Below are 18,378 nucleotides of genomic sequence, written 5' to 3' on the forward strand. Positions count from 1 at the left end.
CGTGGAGACTTCTGATCACAGAGGAAGAAAAAGTTTTTGTTACTCATCATAACTGCTGGAGGAGATGGAGACGTGCTGCTGCTTCTCCACAAAACATGTTTCCATGTGACTTCATCCTCTTATCTTTTCCATTTTATGGAATTCTATTCATAACCTGCTCTCCCTCGTCATAAACACTCTCCATATTTACCATGTTAATCCTGTTTGTGCCCTGAAGCCAGAGGTCAGCTGTAAGATCACAACCTGCCTGTGAGTCAGGGATCAAAAAAAAATAAACAAGATCTAATTGATCCTTCTCATGTTCTGGGCTCAGGGCAGATTACCACCAGGATTATAATCTATTTTTCAAAAGATAATATTCAACAAGTTAAGATGCTGAACATCCAGGTCACCTCGAGTGGATCTGCATTACAACTGAGTGAATATAATAAGACTAATCTTAAAACTGAAGACACACACACACTCCTCACTTATTTAAAATGTTGACAATTATAAGAAATATCATCGCCACAACTGAAAAAAGACAAAAGATATTTAAATGACAAATTAAATTTCAGGTTCCTAGTTGGAGTCGGAATCAGAATTGTCTGCCTCCGAGCTTATCGGCATGTTCTTCTGACGTTTTTGAACTGACTTAGAAAATCTAAATTAAAACAATGCAGCTCCAATATTATTCTATTTCATCCACACTGTGTCCAGACTCATTGAACCGTCAGGAGGAGGATGTGTGTGTAGGACTACTTAAAAAAAGGAAGCAAAACAGTGTACTATTGTGAAAAAACTGGGTGGTTTATCTTTACATCAATAAATTCATAAATGCATTATAATTGATACATTATATGTTGGTTGATATATAAAAACTTCTCACCTTAGACTTGCTGAAGTTAAAGATGACCAACAGTTTTGAGTCATTTGTATTGAATTTAAAACTTGTTGAAAGTATATCAATTTAAGAAAATCAGGTAGTAGTAGATAAAGTTAAGCAGTGTTACTCATAATTGATCATATTGTGATGATGATTTAAAGTTGTATTATTAGATTTCATGTTTCATATTATAAACAAACAATGTCATCACTCGTTATCACACATTTAAAGTTTAAATTTTTGCAGAAACAGTTAGAAACTCTATATTACATATTAAATATTTGATTATTTTAGCCATTTCAAGTATTTAAAAATGCACATAATGCACTTACTTGTTTGTTGAAGGATGAGACGTCAAAGAAAGTTCTCTTTGCAGAGAAGAAGCCAAAAAGCAGCTGCAAGACAAAGACGGAGTCTTTCTTCCTGCAGTCTGTCTATTCTTTGTCTTCATCGTGCCGTCACTCTGCTTTTATAGCCTCGACTGAACCTCCTCCCAGTGTCGGACTCGGCTTAATACTAAGCCTGAAGTCAGTCAGACATCATCACAGTTTGAGAGCCAGACATTTGTTACTTTTTTATTAATAAAAAAATATTAAGAATACATTTTCCACCTTTTTTTCTTGCTGTGTTTCCCTTAATAATCTCAAACAGTATCTAAACAGTAGCTGACTCTTTGAAAAAAACACCACTCACTTCAAAATAAATTGAAAATGGTGAATTCACCGTAGTTTGTTGCTTTAATCTCTGGTATCTGATGATTAATTAAATAAATGGCAGTTGATAGATTCTATGCAGTATTGGGCCGGGGTCTTACAGGGTCAGCAGGGTGAGAAAATAAAGGATTACAGGTAATAATCTCTCACACACTGACAGGTCAGAGCAACATGAGACCTTTGCATAACAGGGAACATGTAATAAACTGTTAGGCTTTACAGAATCTCATTAACAGCATCAGAGACTTCAACCTTTAAGGTCATCATGAGACCAACATGCATGAAAACAAAGAGCAGGATATAAAGGGAGCACCAAGTGACTCAATGACATGACGTAATACACAAATAACACGACAATCTTAAAACAACTTTCTGTGTACACAGGAAAAAAGTCTGTATCATACAATCCTGACTCCAAAGAAGTTGTGACACTGTCTGTTTGTGTGTCAAACTCGCCAGTTTGTGTGTAAAACTTGTCAGTTTGTGTGTAAAACTCGTCGGTTTGTGTGTAAAACTTGTCAGTATGTGTGTAAAAATTGTCAGTTTGTGTGTAAAACTCGTGAGTTTGTGTGTAAAACTCGTCGGTTTGTGTGTAAAACTTGTCAGTATGTGTGTAAAAATTGTCAGTTTGTGTGTAAAACTCATCGTTTTGTGTGTAAAAATCATCAGTTTGTGTGTAAATTTGTCATTTTTTTGTGTATAAGTCGTCAGTTTGTGTGTAAAACTTGTCAGTTTGTATGTAAAACTCGTCGGTTTGTGTGTAAAAATTGTTAGTTTGTGTGTAAAACTCGTCAGTTTGTGTGTAAACCTTGTCAGTTTGTGTATAAAAACAATCAGTTTGTATGTAAAAATTATTTGTTTGTGTGTTTAAAACAAAGCTCAACTTAAAGATAATTTGTAGTGTACATATTTTTAACTACCTGGAGCCTATATTAATATTACAAAGCACATGAGTGTACTACTTCTGTGTACTTATCTTCACTGTGATCGTCACTGAATGTCCTACTTAGTGAGCTGAGTGGTCAGTCAATCTATTTAATAAATCTTACATAATGTGTGAACATTACACAATGTGAAAACTGTGACAGCAAACACGTCTGCACTCTCCTGAACAGGCTTATCCACAGGCCTGTCTCAGAATACACAAACTGAGGTCGCGCAGTATGAATGACTGAATTACACATCAGGCTTAGAGACACATAAATGCTGAGAGAGACACACAACCTTCACACTCTTCTCTGCACCAGTCGACGCACTCACTTTACGGTAAGAGTCTTTATGTTGAGATGTTTTCTGTCAAAGCTTAGAATTATATTTGGTTGGTTTTTATTGGAATGTGTTTATCCTCTGCATCAAATAATTTCTTTATGAATGAAAAGATGAAGTATGAAGTGTAGCTTTCACTTTGTTAAGGGAACCAAACAACTTTTAACCTTTTTCTAACATCATGCTTCATCGGTTTTAGTAGATTTTTGCCATTTTGGCTGAAATCCAATATGGAGATAAAAGATCACATCTTCTGCAAAGAAGAGGTCACTGTCTGTCCTGTATGCCTTGCAGTTGGTTAATGGCCAGTAGGCACGTGCAGTAGGCCTCACCTTTGGGTAAGCAGCAGAATGACAAAACTAGAATCATAAAGTCTAGTTAAAGAGCACATATAGCCAAACATAGTGGAACTAATTTTAAGACGAGCAAACTCTGGCTTAGGATGCATTTGTACAAAAAAATGACAAATCAGTTTACTTACTTTAAAGATTGTTTTTAGTTTGTACACCACTATGCATCTCCAGTTAAATTGGTATAATGTCACCACTGCCCATTTGGTTTGCCCCACTGTATGAATTAGTGGGAGAAACACTGACAAAGAAAGAATTTGAGGCAATATTATCAATACCATCATGCAACGAGGTCCCTCAGGGACATTTTACACACATTGCCTCAGTCATCAGTTATAAAGAAGATGTGACGACTCTTTCTCCTTGTGTCTCTGTATTTGTCGTGTTGTGTGTCTGTGCTCTGACAATAATCTGCTCTCTCTTAAAGCCTCACTGTGCTTCAGAAAAGGTGCTCGTTAAACCATCTAACAGTGTCTGAAACCTGTAACTTTCTGAAAAATCAGACACTTTGAACTTCTCACTCAAGCTCCCTCTTTTCATTGTTCACACAACTACACTACTTCCATCTATTTTTGTGTTCAACTGAGTCCACTGTGAATGACTACAAAGAAGTTGCTGTTTGAAAGTCTGCACTCGAATTACATCAGGACAATAAGAGAGAGATCCTGGAGAGAGATTGGAACAGATATAAACACTTTGAAGCATACTGAGGCTTTTATCGTATAGAAATATTTTACTGTTGGGTAAGGAGGTAACGCTTTATAATGAGGTTCTTAATAACCATTAATTAACAAGTAATAAGGCATTGTTCTCGCTTTAGATCCGATAGTTGCAAAAAGCATAGTTAACTTATAGTTAACTTATAAAAGATGAGCAATAAAGTATATTTTAATATCAATAAGCAAACAAAATAAGATTAATAAAGGCATGGCAAAGACATAATGGGTGGGTCATGGGTGTTTGTAATGCCATTATTAACACTTATATAAGCTTATAAACACACAATAATGTTAATAAGCATCTTGTAAGGACTTATAAGGGCCTTATTACTTGTTAATTAATGGTTATTACAAGGACCTTAATATAAAGTGTTACCGGTAAGGATGGCTGCTGTTTTTGTCTCAAGTACAGGACATGACAGACAAAGCTCATTGATCTTTTAATTTGTGCAGAGATGAACGCAGCAGCTCAAGGCTCCAAGGCTGCTCCGCCCAAGTTCAAGCAGAAGGAGACGAGACAGTTCAAGAGCAAGGCTCCTAAAGCTGGACAGAAGGGGTGAGACTCACTCTGATCTCTCTCATATATACAGGATAAACATAAAACATACTCCATTAATATATAATGTATATAACACATTATATAATTATTTCACAGCTTTGACAATGATGTGCCGGGCATGGAGGGTCTTGGAGGTAATTTATTTTTTATTTATTGAAGTTGTTTGCTGTTTCAATCAAGTGGATCTTGTCTATTTGCTCATGTCTCTGTCTTCCTGTCCTGCAGACTCTGCAGTGATCTGTCCCTGGGAGGCGTTTGGGGACATGGAGCTCAGTGACCTGGCTCAGTTCGGCATTGTGTAGAACTGTTTCAGCCTCTGAATGACACCTGAATATATATTCTCCTGACGTCACAACATCCAAACATGATTATGAACATTCCTGTTTTAAGATGGCAATATTTATTTGAGTAGAAATTAATAATTGTACGTAATAAAATAATATATATTATTACCTTTATAGTATGTTAGCTTTGGTATCTTACAGTCATGAAATAAATGTTTTCTTATAATGGAGAGAGTGAAGTGGATGTTTAGAGCTGTATCTGCAATCTATAATGGTTGTAAAATGAGGCTTCTTACTCTGCTTTGTGATGAAGAATAACAGATAATTGTTTGGTTTAATGTTTGAAATTGTATTTTTCCTAAAAATAAAACTTATTTTGTAACATATAATGTGTCAATTTTTTTTTTTCTCAGTGGATATAAACCCTTCTGAGCCAGAGACATAATGAGCTCAGTGAAGAGTCAAACTGACCTCTTGGAAGCATCAGAAAGTAAACAGTAAACACACACAGTGAATCCTGGAGGAAAATATTATGTACATGAGTTATACTGACTATTCACCAGACAGATGGTGTCAAAATATGTCATAAATAGTTTGAAGAATCTCTCTGATAATCAGGTGGTGTGTGATGTTATGTGATTGGTAAGAATTGTCTTGAGGCTGCTAAATCACATTTTCATGAGCCCAGATATGGAGCCTGGAGCGTGCCACTGGACCATTTTTTTTTTGTTTGTTTTTCAATGGTTCAGCAGGTAAAATGTGCAAAGTGAACTTCCCCACCTCAGATACAGCACAAATGCTTGCCTGAAAAGCACCGGAACTATCCATCCACTAGCACATCTTATTTTGCACAAACAGTGAGCAGCAACAGAAAGACAAACCATCTTGTCTTATTTGTGTTCCTGCACATGGTGAGTGTCATATCTGCATCTGCAGCCTCACAGTCTACTTCCTGTGGCTGAAGTCAAATATTCCAAACAATTCCCTCCTATGTCCTTTCTTTACTACTTTTCCTTGACTGAAAACATCATAAGGAAGACTGAAGATACACTACCAGTCATTGTATTTATTTTATTCTATTTTAATTTATTTTATCTTATTGTATTTTATTGTTCTATTGTTACTTCATATCTTTTTATTGTGCTTATATTGTGTTATCTATTTATTGTTGTGCAGCACTTTGAAAACCTTGTGTTTGCTAAAATTGTGCTATATTAATAAAGTGGATTGGATTGGAAACCAGTCAAAAGTTTCCTTCTCATTCAATGTTTTTTATTTATTTATAATATTTTCAACATTGTAGATTAATAACGAAGACATCATAACTATGAATGAACCATAGGAATGAACACATATGCAATTTTGTTGAAAAAAAGGTGTTAAACAAACCAGAATATGTTTTATATATTTTATATTATTTTATTTTATTATTAATTTATTTTATTTATATATTTTAGATTCTAGTTTTGATGAGGTATTCACCTCTTGTTTTGATGAAGCTTTACACACTTCATTCATGAACTGATCCCCTGGATGCTTGTCATTGACAAGCGCCTCGTCAAGAGTTTTTGTGGAATTTTTGCCTTATTAATGTGTTTGAGAGCATCAGAGCGAAAGATTAAAGGCTACTGTGAAGAACCTAGCATCTAAAACATATTCTGGTTTGTTTAACACTTTTTTGTTGTTGCATCAAAAGTTCTGATTTTTTAAATATGAATCTACATTAATGAAAATATAATTAAAATAAAGAAAAATAATTGAATCAGAAGTTGTGTCCAAACTTTTTACTGGTACTGTATATAATGATATAATATCATTATGCTGCAGGAAGTTGAGGTTATTGACATGCTTCTCTACAATATTCAGAAGCTGGGCTACAAAAAGCAAATCTTTACTTTTTACTTAGGGTAGAAATCGGAAAAATTAGATTGTGGATACAAGTGATCTAGGAACATTTTAGGGTCCCAGAACTGTAAGGCATGGCTGGGGAGAGGGACTCTCGTTAAGATATAACATTTGTACATTGTTAAAAACTAAATCTACTAAAATATTGATTAATCATATTGGTCCCTATTTTCAACACAGCCAGCAGTAAAACCATTGTTTACCTACAGTATGTTGTGGTCTGCTCTCTGGCTCTGTGCAGCACATTTTTCTAACGTTTTTCAAATTTAAACATTCACATCTTTCCAGCACAAAGTGATGAGGTGAACCACTCGTCAATGTCACACAGGCAGCCAATCAAATTAAGCAGGAGGCGGGCCTTGCTGCTTCATCACATCCTGTTTTGATGCCAGTAGATAAATGCAGACCAAAGATTGAAATGAGTCATATTAAATTAAGATGACTTTAATTCCAGGAGCGCTGTCTGAATACTAATCTGTGAACACATACAGTTGCATCTGAATCTGTCTGGTGAGTATATAATGCTGTTTACTGTGGAATTAAATTGGCTAGCTAGCTAGTTAGCTGGACGCACAGAGAGCATAAAGTGGTTGTGTTGTTATGATTAAAAAGGATAATAATACTCCAACAGACCAGAAAATGTGGCAAAAATTATTTTATTTGACCAGCGTTAACCATACAGTTCACAAGTCTACTTGATGTAGATAGATAGATAGATAGATAGATAGATAGATAGATAGATAGATAGACAGATAGATGTTCACAACAAATATTTACATGGACTTCAGGGAATTTGTTGGTAAGTTGGTTTCCAGTTGTTCACCCGTTGTCCTTTAAGTGAAACCCGAGCAGCAGTACAGTGTGCTGCACTCTTACAGGTGCTGGGCTACACAGGACAACAAGGCCACAACAGAGACCTCCTGAAGTCTCATTCTGAGGTAATTAAAGATATATAGAGAGCTCAGAGAGATGCTAAAACTTCCAGATGGTGCGGTGCATCGGCCAAGGACTGAAGAAGAGTAATTCTCGGGGGCTGCTGTCCAAGAGCTTCTTCCTCCAATTATCGAGGGGAGAGAAAAAAAAATCTCTCTCCCTTCATCAGTCGTCCTTAAATGGTTCCCATTCAGGCTCATCTCCACAGCCAGAGAGGGGGAGAACTCACGAGGAGAGCATAGAAAAAAAGCTGCTGGATTGCAGCCACCAGGAATAAACTGTTTCCATGTTGGCTGAAGGTCTAAACGATGCCAAACTGAGCCAGATCACTCAGCTCCATGTCACCAAACGCCTCCCAGGGGCAGATCACCTCAGCACCTGCAGGACAGGAACCAAAGCTTTTAAGATCTCATCTTTATCAACTACTTTAGTTGCTTATCGGGTATGCATTGATTGATATTTACCTCCAAGGCCCTCCATCCCCGGGACATCATCAAATCTAAGAAAAAAACAGAGACTCCATTATCTCACTGTTTGAAAGAATGTTTGCAGTCATGTTGTGTTTTCTTTTCTGTTCTGGACTCACCCCTTCTGTCCAGCTTTAGGAGCCTTGCTCTTGAACTGCCTGGTCTCCTTCTGCTTGAACTTGGGAGGAGCGGCCTTGGAGCCTCCGGGTGCTGCTGCTGCTGCGTTCATGTCTATAAACACAACAGAGATTCAGACATTTGTCGTAGAAAGAAGAAGCAGAAAAGGAACAACTCCACATGTTACTCAAAGTGCTACAGCAACAACACAGAACATGCATGCAACTGTTAACAGCTACAGTGTTTGCTGCTGTGTTTCTGCTGAGTCTCACCTGCTGGTTTGTTGGGAGTTTGGATCGGCGAAGAGAAGCTGTTTGGAAGTTCTGAGCAAAGGAAGATCTGCAAAACAAAGAGAAGGTTCTCTTTCTTTTTGCAGTCTCTCTGTCTCTTGTCTTCTCCCCTCTGTGTCAGGGTTTATATACCAGCTCTGGTCAGACTCAAAGCTGTTAATAGAGTTGAGATGGAGTATTTACAGGGATAATCTTATGACCCTGAGAACAGCCCGTACCTGTGGTGCAACACGTACTGTTTACCCCTCTGTGAGTGTTTACCAGACATGAAGCATCATAAGCTCATCACTTAAGTCATGGTTATTAGTATGGTCTGCAAAAAAACAAGAAGAACTAGATGTATAAGTGAGCAGTAACCAAAAAGACTAGGAAAATAAGTATGTAAGAAAATATTGCCCATAAATTTGGAATAATTTTGTTTTCAGACAGTTAATTGTGGTTTCATTTTCATTGTGATATGTTTGGAAGAGATTGATTAATAAAGTTTTGATAAGATATATACAATGTATCTGTCAAGAATAAATCACATTGTCACAATCATTTTATGGAAAGAGGTAAAAAAAAATATTTCATTCCAACTTCATGGGCAACTGTGTATGTATTGCAATATTAAATTTTGTATTGTATCTCAAAAATACGATTGATTTTATTAATAGTTTACATGCAAACATTTCTGTCAAACAGATTGCAGAAAGAAAGTACTGCTCTGGTGTTGGTTGTTACAGAAACTGATAAATGCAGGTGCACCTGTTTTGATTGCATAACAAAGTTGACTTTTCACAACTGCACTATATCCCTGTAATGCTCAGGAACATTTCCTGCAGGGGGTTATGTGTGAATGGGAGCAGGGATCGAAATTCAGGGAAATCAGTACCACCAATTTACCACCTCAAGACTTTGTAACATTCCAGGGAAAATGCCAGTACTGTTGTGTGTGATTAGAGAGCAGGATCTTTGCAGGGACAAGCACATAAAGGGCAACGATTGTCAGACAAAAGATGTTTTCACATGGAGCAAGTGAACCAATCACAAGACTCATGAATCTGCAACTTGCTTATGGTTTAGCATTTAGCTTTTCGTGGATGATTTCATAACTTACAAGCAATACAAGTTCTTTTGTTTGCAAACAAGCCCTTTTTTTCCAAGACTGGCTGGAAATTGGACAGATTCATGAATAAGGGAGCTCCTGTCAGTCTGCTGAGAGGCTGAAAATTAATAGGTAGCTGTTAGAGATGCTGTAGTATGAGACAAAATAACAGGAGTACCATGTGAGTGAGGCATAGTGAGACAAAAGTTCTAAGCTTTTGTGGCATGTGTGAGAAGTTACAAGATGGAAATGTTTCTGAATGTACAGCATGTGTGAACGGTGAAGAATTATCGCACTAATTTACCGGGAACGATGTGTGACTAAGGCTTTACTCAGATATTATGCAGATGATAGTGTGTTCTTTGAATAGTGACAGTTTTCCTAAAAAGAATTGCAATATATCGCAATACATGAATGGTAAACCCTGAATTTATGTATCATATTGTCAGATTGTTGACAATACACAGCCTTATTAATAACAGACATTAGATGTGAATAGTGTTAGCCGTAATCTTTTTGGCCTCTTTCAGTGAGATGGTAAATGTTTCTTCATTTCTGAGAATGACACAGTTTGGAGAAAGCAACCTTTTTGAAGCTGAAGCCAGCCAACCTGCTGACCTGCTGTCCTGTACTCTCTGAATGTATTGTTCAGAAGCAGGGATTAGATCAGATTTGATTGGATCAAACCAGGTAACCTCACATCAGATAAGATTACAAGCAATTAGATCAGCTGTCTGTAAATTAGAACACACGTGAGAGAGACTGTAGACAGACTACAGACGGAGGATTTTTTTTTTAGATTTACAAGCTCTTCTCCGTTCTGAAGCCCCTTAACTCCGACCACATGGCTGAATAACTTAAACTGTTGTTCATGGGTGTGATGGCGCCTTCTCATGTCTGATGATCTGACAGTATTTATGATGCCGATTAGTTTATTTTTCTTGGAGATGGTTAACATTGTAAAGCAACAGTACAGACTGTTCATTCACAGTTCATCACAAGAATTTACGAATATGTAAATGTTGTTTCTGAGGCCCATTGTCCTGAGTATTTTTCCTACAGAGAGACACACGATAGAGGACAACAACATGACTGAGCACAGTATATTCGGAGAGATAGGTTAGTGCTGAAATTGGATTATATGTGACGACCTGAATTATGAGAGAGTGATGTAAACAACCCACATATACATTGCTTACTTAACTCCGTACAACGCACTGTAACTGGATCTGAGTGCAGATAAGTCAGTGCTACATAAGAGCCACGGATTGAACTCTTGTGTCTACAGCACAGAGTTCACACTTTGTCATTCCTGTCCGCGGTCCACCACGTCTTCAGGACAAGAACATTTAGCATGAAGGTGTTTTACCACAGTAAAATGTAATAAAATGATTTATACAGCTGCAGAAAAAAAGGCACCCTGATACACCTAATGCCATGAACTGAACTCCCTCTGTGGTGACAAAGGATAACAACAAAAATAGCTGATAAGAGTTTAATTTGACAGCTGATATCTAACCATTTTCCATGGTTCTCTTGATAATGATTTTGGTTATTATCAAGAAAAACCATGGGAAATGTCTAGATATCAGCTCTTGAATTAAACTCATATCAGCTATATTTGTTGTTATTATAATATTTGTCCAAACAAATGTACCTTTAGTTGTTCCAGGCATTAAATTAACAAGAAATTGGAGAAAACAAGGGTTGTCTAAAAATGTTTCCCATGACTGTATTTTATGACATCTTCTAAACCAAATAATTCATTGATTGGTTAACTAATCCATTCGTCAGTAGACACAAAAATAATTAGCAACCATTAATCATTTAATACATTTGATATGTAAAATTGTAAGAATTTTCTTTGGGGGAAATTACAGGAGAAAGTGTAAGAAAGTGTTGTACAAAACATGACATTTGATCTTTCATCTTGGGTTTTTGTATAAGAGTATAAGTGAGCAGTGTTGACATCTAAAGGTCTGCTGTCTAAAGGCATGTGCTTGTCTGTGAAGCAACTTCACTGGGCTGTTGCTGCTGTTAATTCTTGGAGTGCTGTGTGCAGTAAATGTATGAGATGCATGCGAAGCTTAAGAAGCTGTGGCGCCCCCTGATGGAGCAGAGATAAAGTGCTTCATGTGAGCTTGAATTAACTCAGAATACAACAAAGAACAGATCAGCAGTGATTTACAATACAGACTTTATGTGACAAGTTCAAGCAGGAAATATAGACACAACAATTAACAAGCAAATGTATAAAAATCCTTCATTTGTATCAGTAGCATCAACATTTAAATGTATTTTATAAAGACACATATTTCTACTCTTATTTACAAAGAAACTGGCAGTGATTGGCTTCTCTCTCTCTCTCTCTCTCTCTCTTTCTCTCTCTCTCTCACACACACACACACACACACACACAACACTCACACGAGGGTCTGGACAGGCATTACAGGTTTTAGAGAACATGTTTCAGTGTTATTTGAATTCTTCTTTCTTTCCTTCGTTCTTTCTCTTCATGTCTTTATCTGATGTGAAAGAATGAAAACCCCCAAAACTGGAAGAACAACTTTTTCCCTGTCAGTGAAACTACACTCAGCTCTTCCTCACTCTCAGTACTTCTTCTTTTGATACCTGTGTACATTTACTAAAAACAAGAAAGCACAGTGCTACTACTTTGACTTTAAGGATGTGTAAACGTTTTCTACAGTTAGAAATAATTTTAAACAGTCTGCTGGTGTACAGTGACTCGGCTGCTCCTACTCCATGATACCAGCGTTCCTGAGGTAAACTTCAGTGACGGGCAGTGAGTTTGTCTGCTCTGCGTGCAGACGGTCGGCTTGCTGGATGAACTGCTGCAGCTCACACTGTCGCAGCTCCTTATTCAGCTCCTCAATCGTCTCCCATCTGCCCTAGAGGATGCAGGGAATATAATATCACCAACAGACACCAACTTTTAGTTTTATACATTTGGTAGGAATGCAATCATATTAACCGTCACATGCACTCTTCATAAATACATATATACTGGTGTGACCGAGCCCCTAAAGCAATGCTTGGTGATGGAGGAGTAATACCTGCAGCCTTTCCTCTGCAGTTTGAACATCCCTCTGTGTCTCTGACAGTGTGGCATCCAGTTCCTCTCCCTGCTGCAGGCGATAGTGGAGCTCCTGCTGCAGGGGCCTCAGGGTGCTGTCTGGCGGCTGAGCGCTCACCCTGTGTCTCTGGGCTCTGTGCTGTATGTCCTCTTCGAGATGATCAGAACGGGTGTGGAGCTCCTTGATCCGATAACTGTGATCATCCATTGATGAGTGTACCTGATGCAGACGTCTGTGCATATCTGTGGATAATATTTCTGGTTTTAGAAATGGCACGGAAAGACAAGAATGTAGAAAATAATAATAAACAGATGTGAATACCTTGTTCTCTGTCCACCTCCACCTGTAGCTGCTCCTCCCAGTGCTCTCTGTGCATCAGCTCAGCCTCGTTCTGCCTCAGCCGCTGCTCCAGTTCCTCCAGTTCCCCTTCAGGGACCAAGGTCTGACCGGGAACTGTGGCAGATGACCTCTCCCGCTCCCACACATCCGTCTCTCTCTCCAGAGCTTGAAGCTGCAGCTCCAGGTCTTGTAGCCTCCTCTGTTGCTGCAAAATCTGCCTGAACACCTCATCTTTAGAGGAGGAAGAGGGATTAGGTTCTAGGAAAGAAACGGGGGAAGCTCGGGGTTCTGGGGAGGCTCGGGGTGATGAAGACCAGGCCCTGTTTGGTTTAGTCCTTTTGGGATGTGTTGAGGGACCCAAACTGAAGGTGAGAGCCTTGTGTGGCTCGTTGCGTTTGAGGGGCTCCGGTTCTGATGGTCTGGGAAGAGGAAAACGTCTCTCTGATTTGGGCGTGTCCTGACCATCACTGAGGCTGGGACCGGTCCTCCGCAGGATGAACTGGACCTCTGCAGACAGCTGTCCCAGCTGAGCCAGGTGCTCAAGAGGACAGTCATCAGCAACCAGCTGCCTCTCTGTCCCTCTCAGCTTCAAGATGAGAATGTAACGGCCGGTCTGACCTGTGGAAAATACAGATACATGAAGGATTAATATTTAACAGCGCGCTTTACTACAGCTAAATGTAGCATAAAGGAGGCTGCAATTTGAGGTGGTAAGCGAGGGTATTTTTGGTTTAAATCAAATGTTGCTGCAGACCAAGTAGTGCCAGTGATATCATGTTGAACATTGCTGCAGGAACACTTTTGCACTGGCATTTAAGTATTAGTTAAAGGCTAAAAGTCAAAATGCAAGCAAAAATTAGTTTTTCCCTTGGGTGGCACTAGAGAAAATACTGTGAATACTGTCAATGAAATAAGATTTATTTTATTTGGAGTTCCCTGCAGCAAACCTGTAGTATGCAGCAGTTGATTACTAAAAAGGGTATTTATTCTGACATATGAATGACCCTATGATGAATGAAAGACTTACCGATTGCTTGTGCCAGAGCTATGACAACATCCTGGCAGGAAGTGTTCAGTGATAGGCCGCACACCACTCTGGCCACGCCCTCCACCCACACCTTCAGCTCCATCACTCAGCTTCAGCACCACCAGAGACCTGCAGAGAGAGAGATGGACACGTCAGATAACTGTATATGTAAACTGGCTTAGCATAACTTAACATACAGTATTTAAAAGTCCTTGTCTTCTTTTGAATCCCCTTTAAAAACGACTATTTAAAAAACAACTTTTTTACTTATTTAATTCCTTGCTCTGCATGTCTAATAATGAATTATTTTGTTTTATTATATTAGTGTCTTATCGTATACTTTATTTTAGATGTCCTTAGTTTTATGTTCTTTAATTACTTTGCTTTTATTTTGTTTTAATTTTATTGGATTTTGTTTTATTTTTGCTGTTGTGAAGCACTTTGTAACTGTTATGAAAAGTGCTATACAATACATAATATACATATATTTTTTTTATGTATCTATGTATTTATTTACTTACTAACTGACTGACTGACATACTTACGTATTTGTACTTATTTATTTATTTTGTATCAGTGTGATTGTGTGTATTTTTTATTTCAAGTGGTCGAACAAATACTTAAAGTTAATCTAGGTAAAAGTATTTGAAGTTCAAATGAACTCTGTTTAGATTAAAAGTCCTTAATCTAAAATTGTACTTACGTTAAAAGACTATCAAGAAAATTTAAACTACACATATATCTGATGCAAAAAAAAAAATGCTAAAATTGTCAAATAATTATAAATATTGACAATAAAAGTGGTGAAGTGGAATAATAAAGTTGCACTAAATGAAAACAATAAGATAAAATAAATAAATAAAAGAGTCCTAACCAGAGCTTTACTTTATTGTGGTACCTGAATTCTCAGTTGGCCTTCTTCCCACCACTGTTGATTGGTAACTGGACTTGAAATTACAGTCACCATTAGTAAAATAGCCAGGCTTGCATTTATCATTACACATTTGTGTTTTGTCTCTTTAAGAGCTCAACGGTTAAATCAGTGAACGTTTGCAGTTTGTCGGAGAGACACAAACTATTTTTCCCGGTCGAGTTTTGAAAGAGGACTCGCTGATGTTTAAGCTAGTAACGTCAATTCATGTAACGTAGAAGATGTCAGCCGTTTTTGTTTGTTTTCCAAGCTAGTTAACTAAGCTAAGTGTGTAGCCAAACATGTAAGTAACAAAACAGCAAGTAACTGTTAAGTTAACTGTCGTGTATTTTGTAAACATTAACAACCATTTTTGTGTTTTGTAGAGGGAGACGTTTTTTTTAAGGGGAAGACAGTCAGGTAAATGTCCCATAGAACTGGAATATGGAGATTAATTCGCAGCTCACCACTGTACATTTTTTCTAGTCCCAAATATGTTATAAATTGTGTTTTGGTTAGGCGCCTATGAACATTATATATATTTCGAAGTTTACAGTCACAATTAGTAAAATAGAGTTTGTTGGAATGACTAATTGTCATTATATTGAATTTAATCAATTTGATGGACTGTGTTATCTGCAGTCTAATGTGTTCTGTCTCTTTAAGAGCGCAACGGTTAAACTGGTGAACGTTAGTTCGCCGTTAGTTATAATAATATATAGTTATATTTAAAAGTTTACAGTGCACAAGAGCTTAAAACAGTATGATATGAATATATAATGTCCATCCCAATGCGCAAATAGGTCTTATAGGCTGCAGCTGTTTTTGGGTCACTACTCTTTAATACTCTTTTTAATACTATTTGTTGCAAATGTAACCAATTTGGCCACTGGGATTTAATACTAATCCCTATACCAAATGAGGACACCAAAACCCTGAGTAAAACCATAGAAGTGCACGTTATGATTTTGTTTCAAAAACGTTTGACATTTTGGAGATTTCTCTTTGAATTTATTTTTAAGTCATCCATTCTCTGAATGCTCTAGGTCTCTTTTTTGTGGTTGTAAAGTTGCATGAGGCTGTGAGTATCCGAGACACTGAGCTCAAGTTTCATAAATAACATCTAAATAACATCATCACACATGAAGAAAAATGGGCTCATGGAATCCACAAGAGTCTCAGCTCTCCAGTTGTACCTGACTTATGCAACTCACAGAGTTTAGGGACCCCACTATGCAGAACTATTCAAATACACAATTATTAGAATGAGCCAAAGTAACACATTAATACTGCATGCTAAAAAAACCCTGCATGGATTACTGCAACTTTTTTTTTTTAAATAGCTAGACTCTCCTGAAGTCTCTGATCATTTTACACTCACAGTGGCCATAATACTCCATCATAAGAAACATTCATTCATTTAGATATATTCTAAATAACCAAACAAAAAGCATTGGTAGTAACATTTTGACATTTGACATCATTTTGTTGTGACTTTCTATAATATGGTTGATTGAATATAGCAAAAAATAAATAATGGATAGATTAGAGTTGTCATTGAACACAGAGACTTTGTCACCCTACTGGTCCTGTATAATAGTGTAACCTTCTTCCTGTGTGATGCATGAAACTTGAACCGGCCTGAGAGTTAAGACAAGTATAAGATGTCATTCTCTCATGGTGTCAGTATACAGATGTGCTTACTGTCACGCAGCAAACGTTTAGAAATGTGCTGACATTTTGAATGACAGAGAAAAAAGTACAAAAAAACTCACAACTCAAAACATGCCAACCTCCAGTATGAAACTGAGACAAACAACAACAGCCTGTATGAAGCAGCCGACTCATCAGCTAATATTTTTTTCTTTACTTTCAGTGTTGAAGCTGAAGAGATGATGGAGATGGAGCTTCAAACTGTGTTATGCCTTTTCTCTTATGATAAGGTGGGTGCTAACTGACTTTTGGTAAGTGTTCTGATTTTGCTTCAGTAAAAGCTAACTAACCCTAACCCAGTGAAGAAAACATTTGAAGTTCATAACATTTATCTGGCAGCAAGAGTTACTGATTACTGTACATTGAACATTAGATAAACTCATAAATTACTAGGGGTAGATGGAGACCATGCACTGTTCAAACAAGAAACAGCACACAATAGATACACTGTTAGAAGTCAGAGCAGTTCCAGGAACCCAAACTCTAATTATTAACTAAGTAGAAATGTTGTTCAGTTTCACTGAAACTGAGTAATACATTCTTTACATAATTCAGTTTCTAATCCAACATGGACCAAACTCATTGTATGAGTTGTATGATGTGCTGCTGTAACCTCTATATTATTGTGACAGCAGGTGAGACGTTACATGGTCCAGACCGCAAAGTAACTGCATAAATACATGTAATATTTCAAACACATGTTCACAACATACTCCCTAACCCCATACTGTAAGTGAGCAAACACTTTTCTAACTGAGAACCCTTAGACTGATCAGTTTTACACAACAGGTGTTTGACAGTGAAGTGTGAAGCTTCGTGTTTGTGTGGTTTCTCCGTGTTTGCAGGAGAAGACACACAGGTTTACTGAGAGTAGGAATGTGGCAGAACACGCCGACATTCCTGGAGGACTCAGACTCCGCCCCCACATACCTCCTCGCTCTGTTTACTAACTTCCTCTGTTCAAATTCAGTATCACCGCCATCCAGAAAATAATCAACAGAAACTACTAGTCCTCAAAAACTTAAGAACTATAACTACAAAATGTATTTTCTTTACATGGATAATCATTAATTTTTAACTCAAAATGTTTCAAAATATGAAATCAATAATTTATAATAATTATAGATTTAGAAAAGCAAAGGTGAAGATGAATGCTTTTTGACACTACATTTAAACAGTAAATGTAAAGGCCCACAAACCAGTCAACTACAGTTTTTATTAAAAACAAAAATCAATATTGATTGAATCAAATCAAATATTTTTCTAATAACTTGGATTCATTCAGATTTGACAAAATAATTAAATCTGTCCAACCCGATTAGAGGGTCATTAGAAGCCAGAAAGACATTTCAAAACACTAACCTGTTAGTTTAAGCTTCTCTCAGTTTCATTGATGCTCCTTGGTCTTTCTCCCTGTTGTGTGTTCAGCTTTGACCCAAAAATTCACCTACAGACACTTCAGCTGGGGAAGAGCAGGAGGAGGAGGAGCAGGAGGAGGAGTGAAGCTGTGGAATGCAGCCTTTCTGGATGCGCTGGATGAAATGTGATGTCACTCCGAAAGTGGTGCAAGGTAATTAAGAACAATTAAGTAAAATATTTGCCTGTTCTCCACTTTCATCTCAGAGGAAAATAGTGTTGTTTTCACCTCTCGACACTTATCTTTACTGCAGAATTTACTTTGCGAGTTATGATTATAAAATACGACAAATGCCACCCCTATCTCTCATTCCTAACATCTT

General features: G+C 37.4%; 3 protein-coding genes across 5 annotated transcripts; 1 reads left to right on the forward strand and 2 right to left on the reverse strand.

Annotated features, from left to right (window-relative positions):
• The first annotated feature begins 4,368 nt into the window (after nucleotides 1-4,368).
• Nucleotides 4,369-4,987, forward strand: LOC131983492 (retinal cone rhodopsin-sensitive cGMP 3',5'-cyclic phosphodiesterase subunit gamma-like). The gene is made up of 3 exons (XM_059348216.1): nucleotides 4,369-4,469; nucleotides 4,569-4,606; nucleotides 4,698-4,987. Exons 1-3 carry the CDS (start codon nucleotides 4,369-4,371, stop codon nucleotides 4,772-4,774), a joined length of 216 nt encoding a protein of 71 aa, XP_059204199.1. The 3' UTR covers nucleotides 4,775-4,987.
• Nucleotides 4,988-7,846: 2,859 nt separating this feature from the next.
• Nucleotides 7,847-8,488, reverse strand: LOC131983482 (retinal cone rhodopsin-sensitive cGMP 3',5'-cyclic phosphodiesterase subunit gamma-like). Its single transcript, XM_059348204.1, has 3 exons — nucleotides 8,181-8,488; nucleotides 8,059-8,093; nucleotides 7,847-7,972 (listed from the first exon to the last, which is right to left on the reverse strand). The coding sequence occupies exons 1-3, from the start codon at nucleotides 8,288-8,290 to the stop codon at nucleotides 7,896-7,898; spliced, it is 222 nt and encodes a 73-aa protein (XP_059204187.1). The 5' UTR covers nucleotides 8,291-8,488; the 3' UTR covers nucleotides 7,847-7,895.
• A 3,017-nt stretch (nucleotides 8,489-11,505) lies between these two features.
• On the reverse strand, nucleotides 11,506-18,062 carry LOC131983453 (ras association domain-containing protein 7-like). 3 transcript variants are annotated; one of them, XM_059348182.1, is made up of 5 exons: nucleotides 18,002-18,062; nucleotides 14,017-14,145; nucleotides 12,972-13,607; nucleotides 12,630-12,892; nucleotides 11,506-12,459 (listed from the first exon to the last, which is right to left on the reverse strand). In XM_059348182.1, exons 2-5 carry the CDS (start codon nucleotides 14,117-14,119, stop codon nucleotides 12,445-12,447), a joined length of 1,017 nt encoding a protein of 338 aa, XP_059204165.1. In that variant the 5' UTR covers nucleotides 14,120-14,145; nucleotides 18,002-18,062; the 3' UTR covers nucleotides 11,506-12,444. The 3 variants fall into 3 exon arrangements, with proteins under 3 accessions (XP_059204165.1, XP_059204149.1, XP_059204156.1); XM_059348166.1 differs by having other exon boundaries at nucleotides 11,506-12,464; XM_059348173.1 differs by lacking the exon at nucleotides 18,002-18,062 and adding an exon at nucleotides 15,394-15,483 and having other exon boundaries at nucleotides 11,506-12,464.
• Nucleotides 18,063-18,378: the final 316 nt, after the last annotated feature.

This window comes from Centropristis striata, chromosome 2 (assembly GCF_030273125.1).
Source record: "Centropristis striata isolate RG_2023a ecotype Rhode Island chromosome 2, C.striata_1.0, whole genome shotgun sequence".
Classification (NCBI taxonomy): Eukaryota; Metazoa; Chordata; class Actinopteri; order Perciformes; family Serranidae; genus Centropristis; species Centropristis striata.

Coding starts and splice junctions, on each gene's coding strand:
- LOC131983453 (XM_059348166.1), bottom strand. CDS start 14,119: ATGGAGCTGAAGGTGTGGGTGGAGGGCGTGGCCAGAGTGGTGTGCGGC. Junction 13,608..14,016: donor AGCTCTGGCACAAGCAATCG/GTAAGTCTTTCA, acceptor TATTTTCCACAG/GTCAGACCGGCCGTTACATT. Junction 12,893..12,971: donor GGAGGTGGACAGAGAACAAG/GTATTCACATCT, acceptor TATTATCCACAG/ATATGCACAGACGTCTGCAT.
- LOC131983492 (XM_059348216.1), top strand. CDS start 4,369: ATGAACGCAGCAGCTCAAGGCTCCAAGGCTGCTCCGCCCAAGTTCAAG. Junction 4,470..4,568: donor CCTAAAGCTGGACAGAAGGG/GTGAGACTCACT, acceptor ATTATTTCACAG/CTTTGACAATGATGTGCCGG. Junction 4,607..4,697: donor GGGCATGGAGGGTCTTGGAG/GTAATTTATTTT, acceptor CCTGTCCTGCAG/ACTCTGCAGTGATCTGTCCC.
- LOC131983482 (XM_059348204.1), bottom strand. CDS start 8,290: ATGAACGCAGCAGCAGCAGCACCCGGAGGCTCCAAGGCCGCTCCTCCC. Junction 8,094..8,180: donor CCTAAAGCTGGACAGAAGGG/GTGAGTCCAGAA, acceptor TTTTTTTCTTAG/ATTTGATGATGTCCCGGGGA. Junction 7,973..8,058: donor GGGGATGGAGGGCCTTGGAG/GTAAATATCAAT, acceptor CCTGTCCTGCAG/GTGCTGAGGTGATCTGCCCC.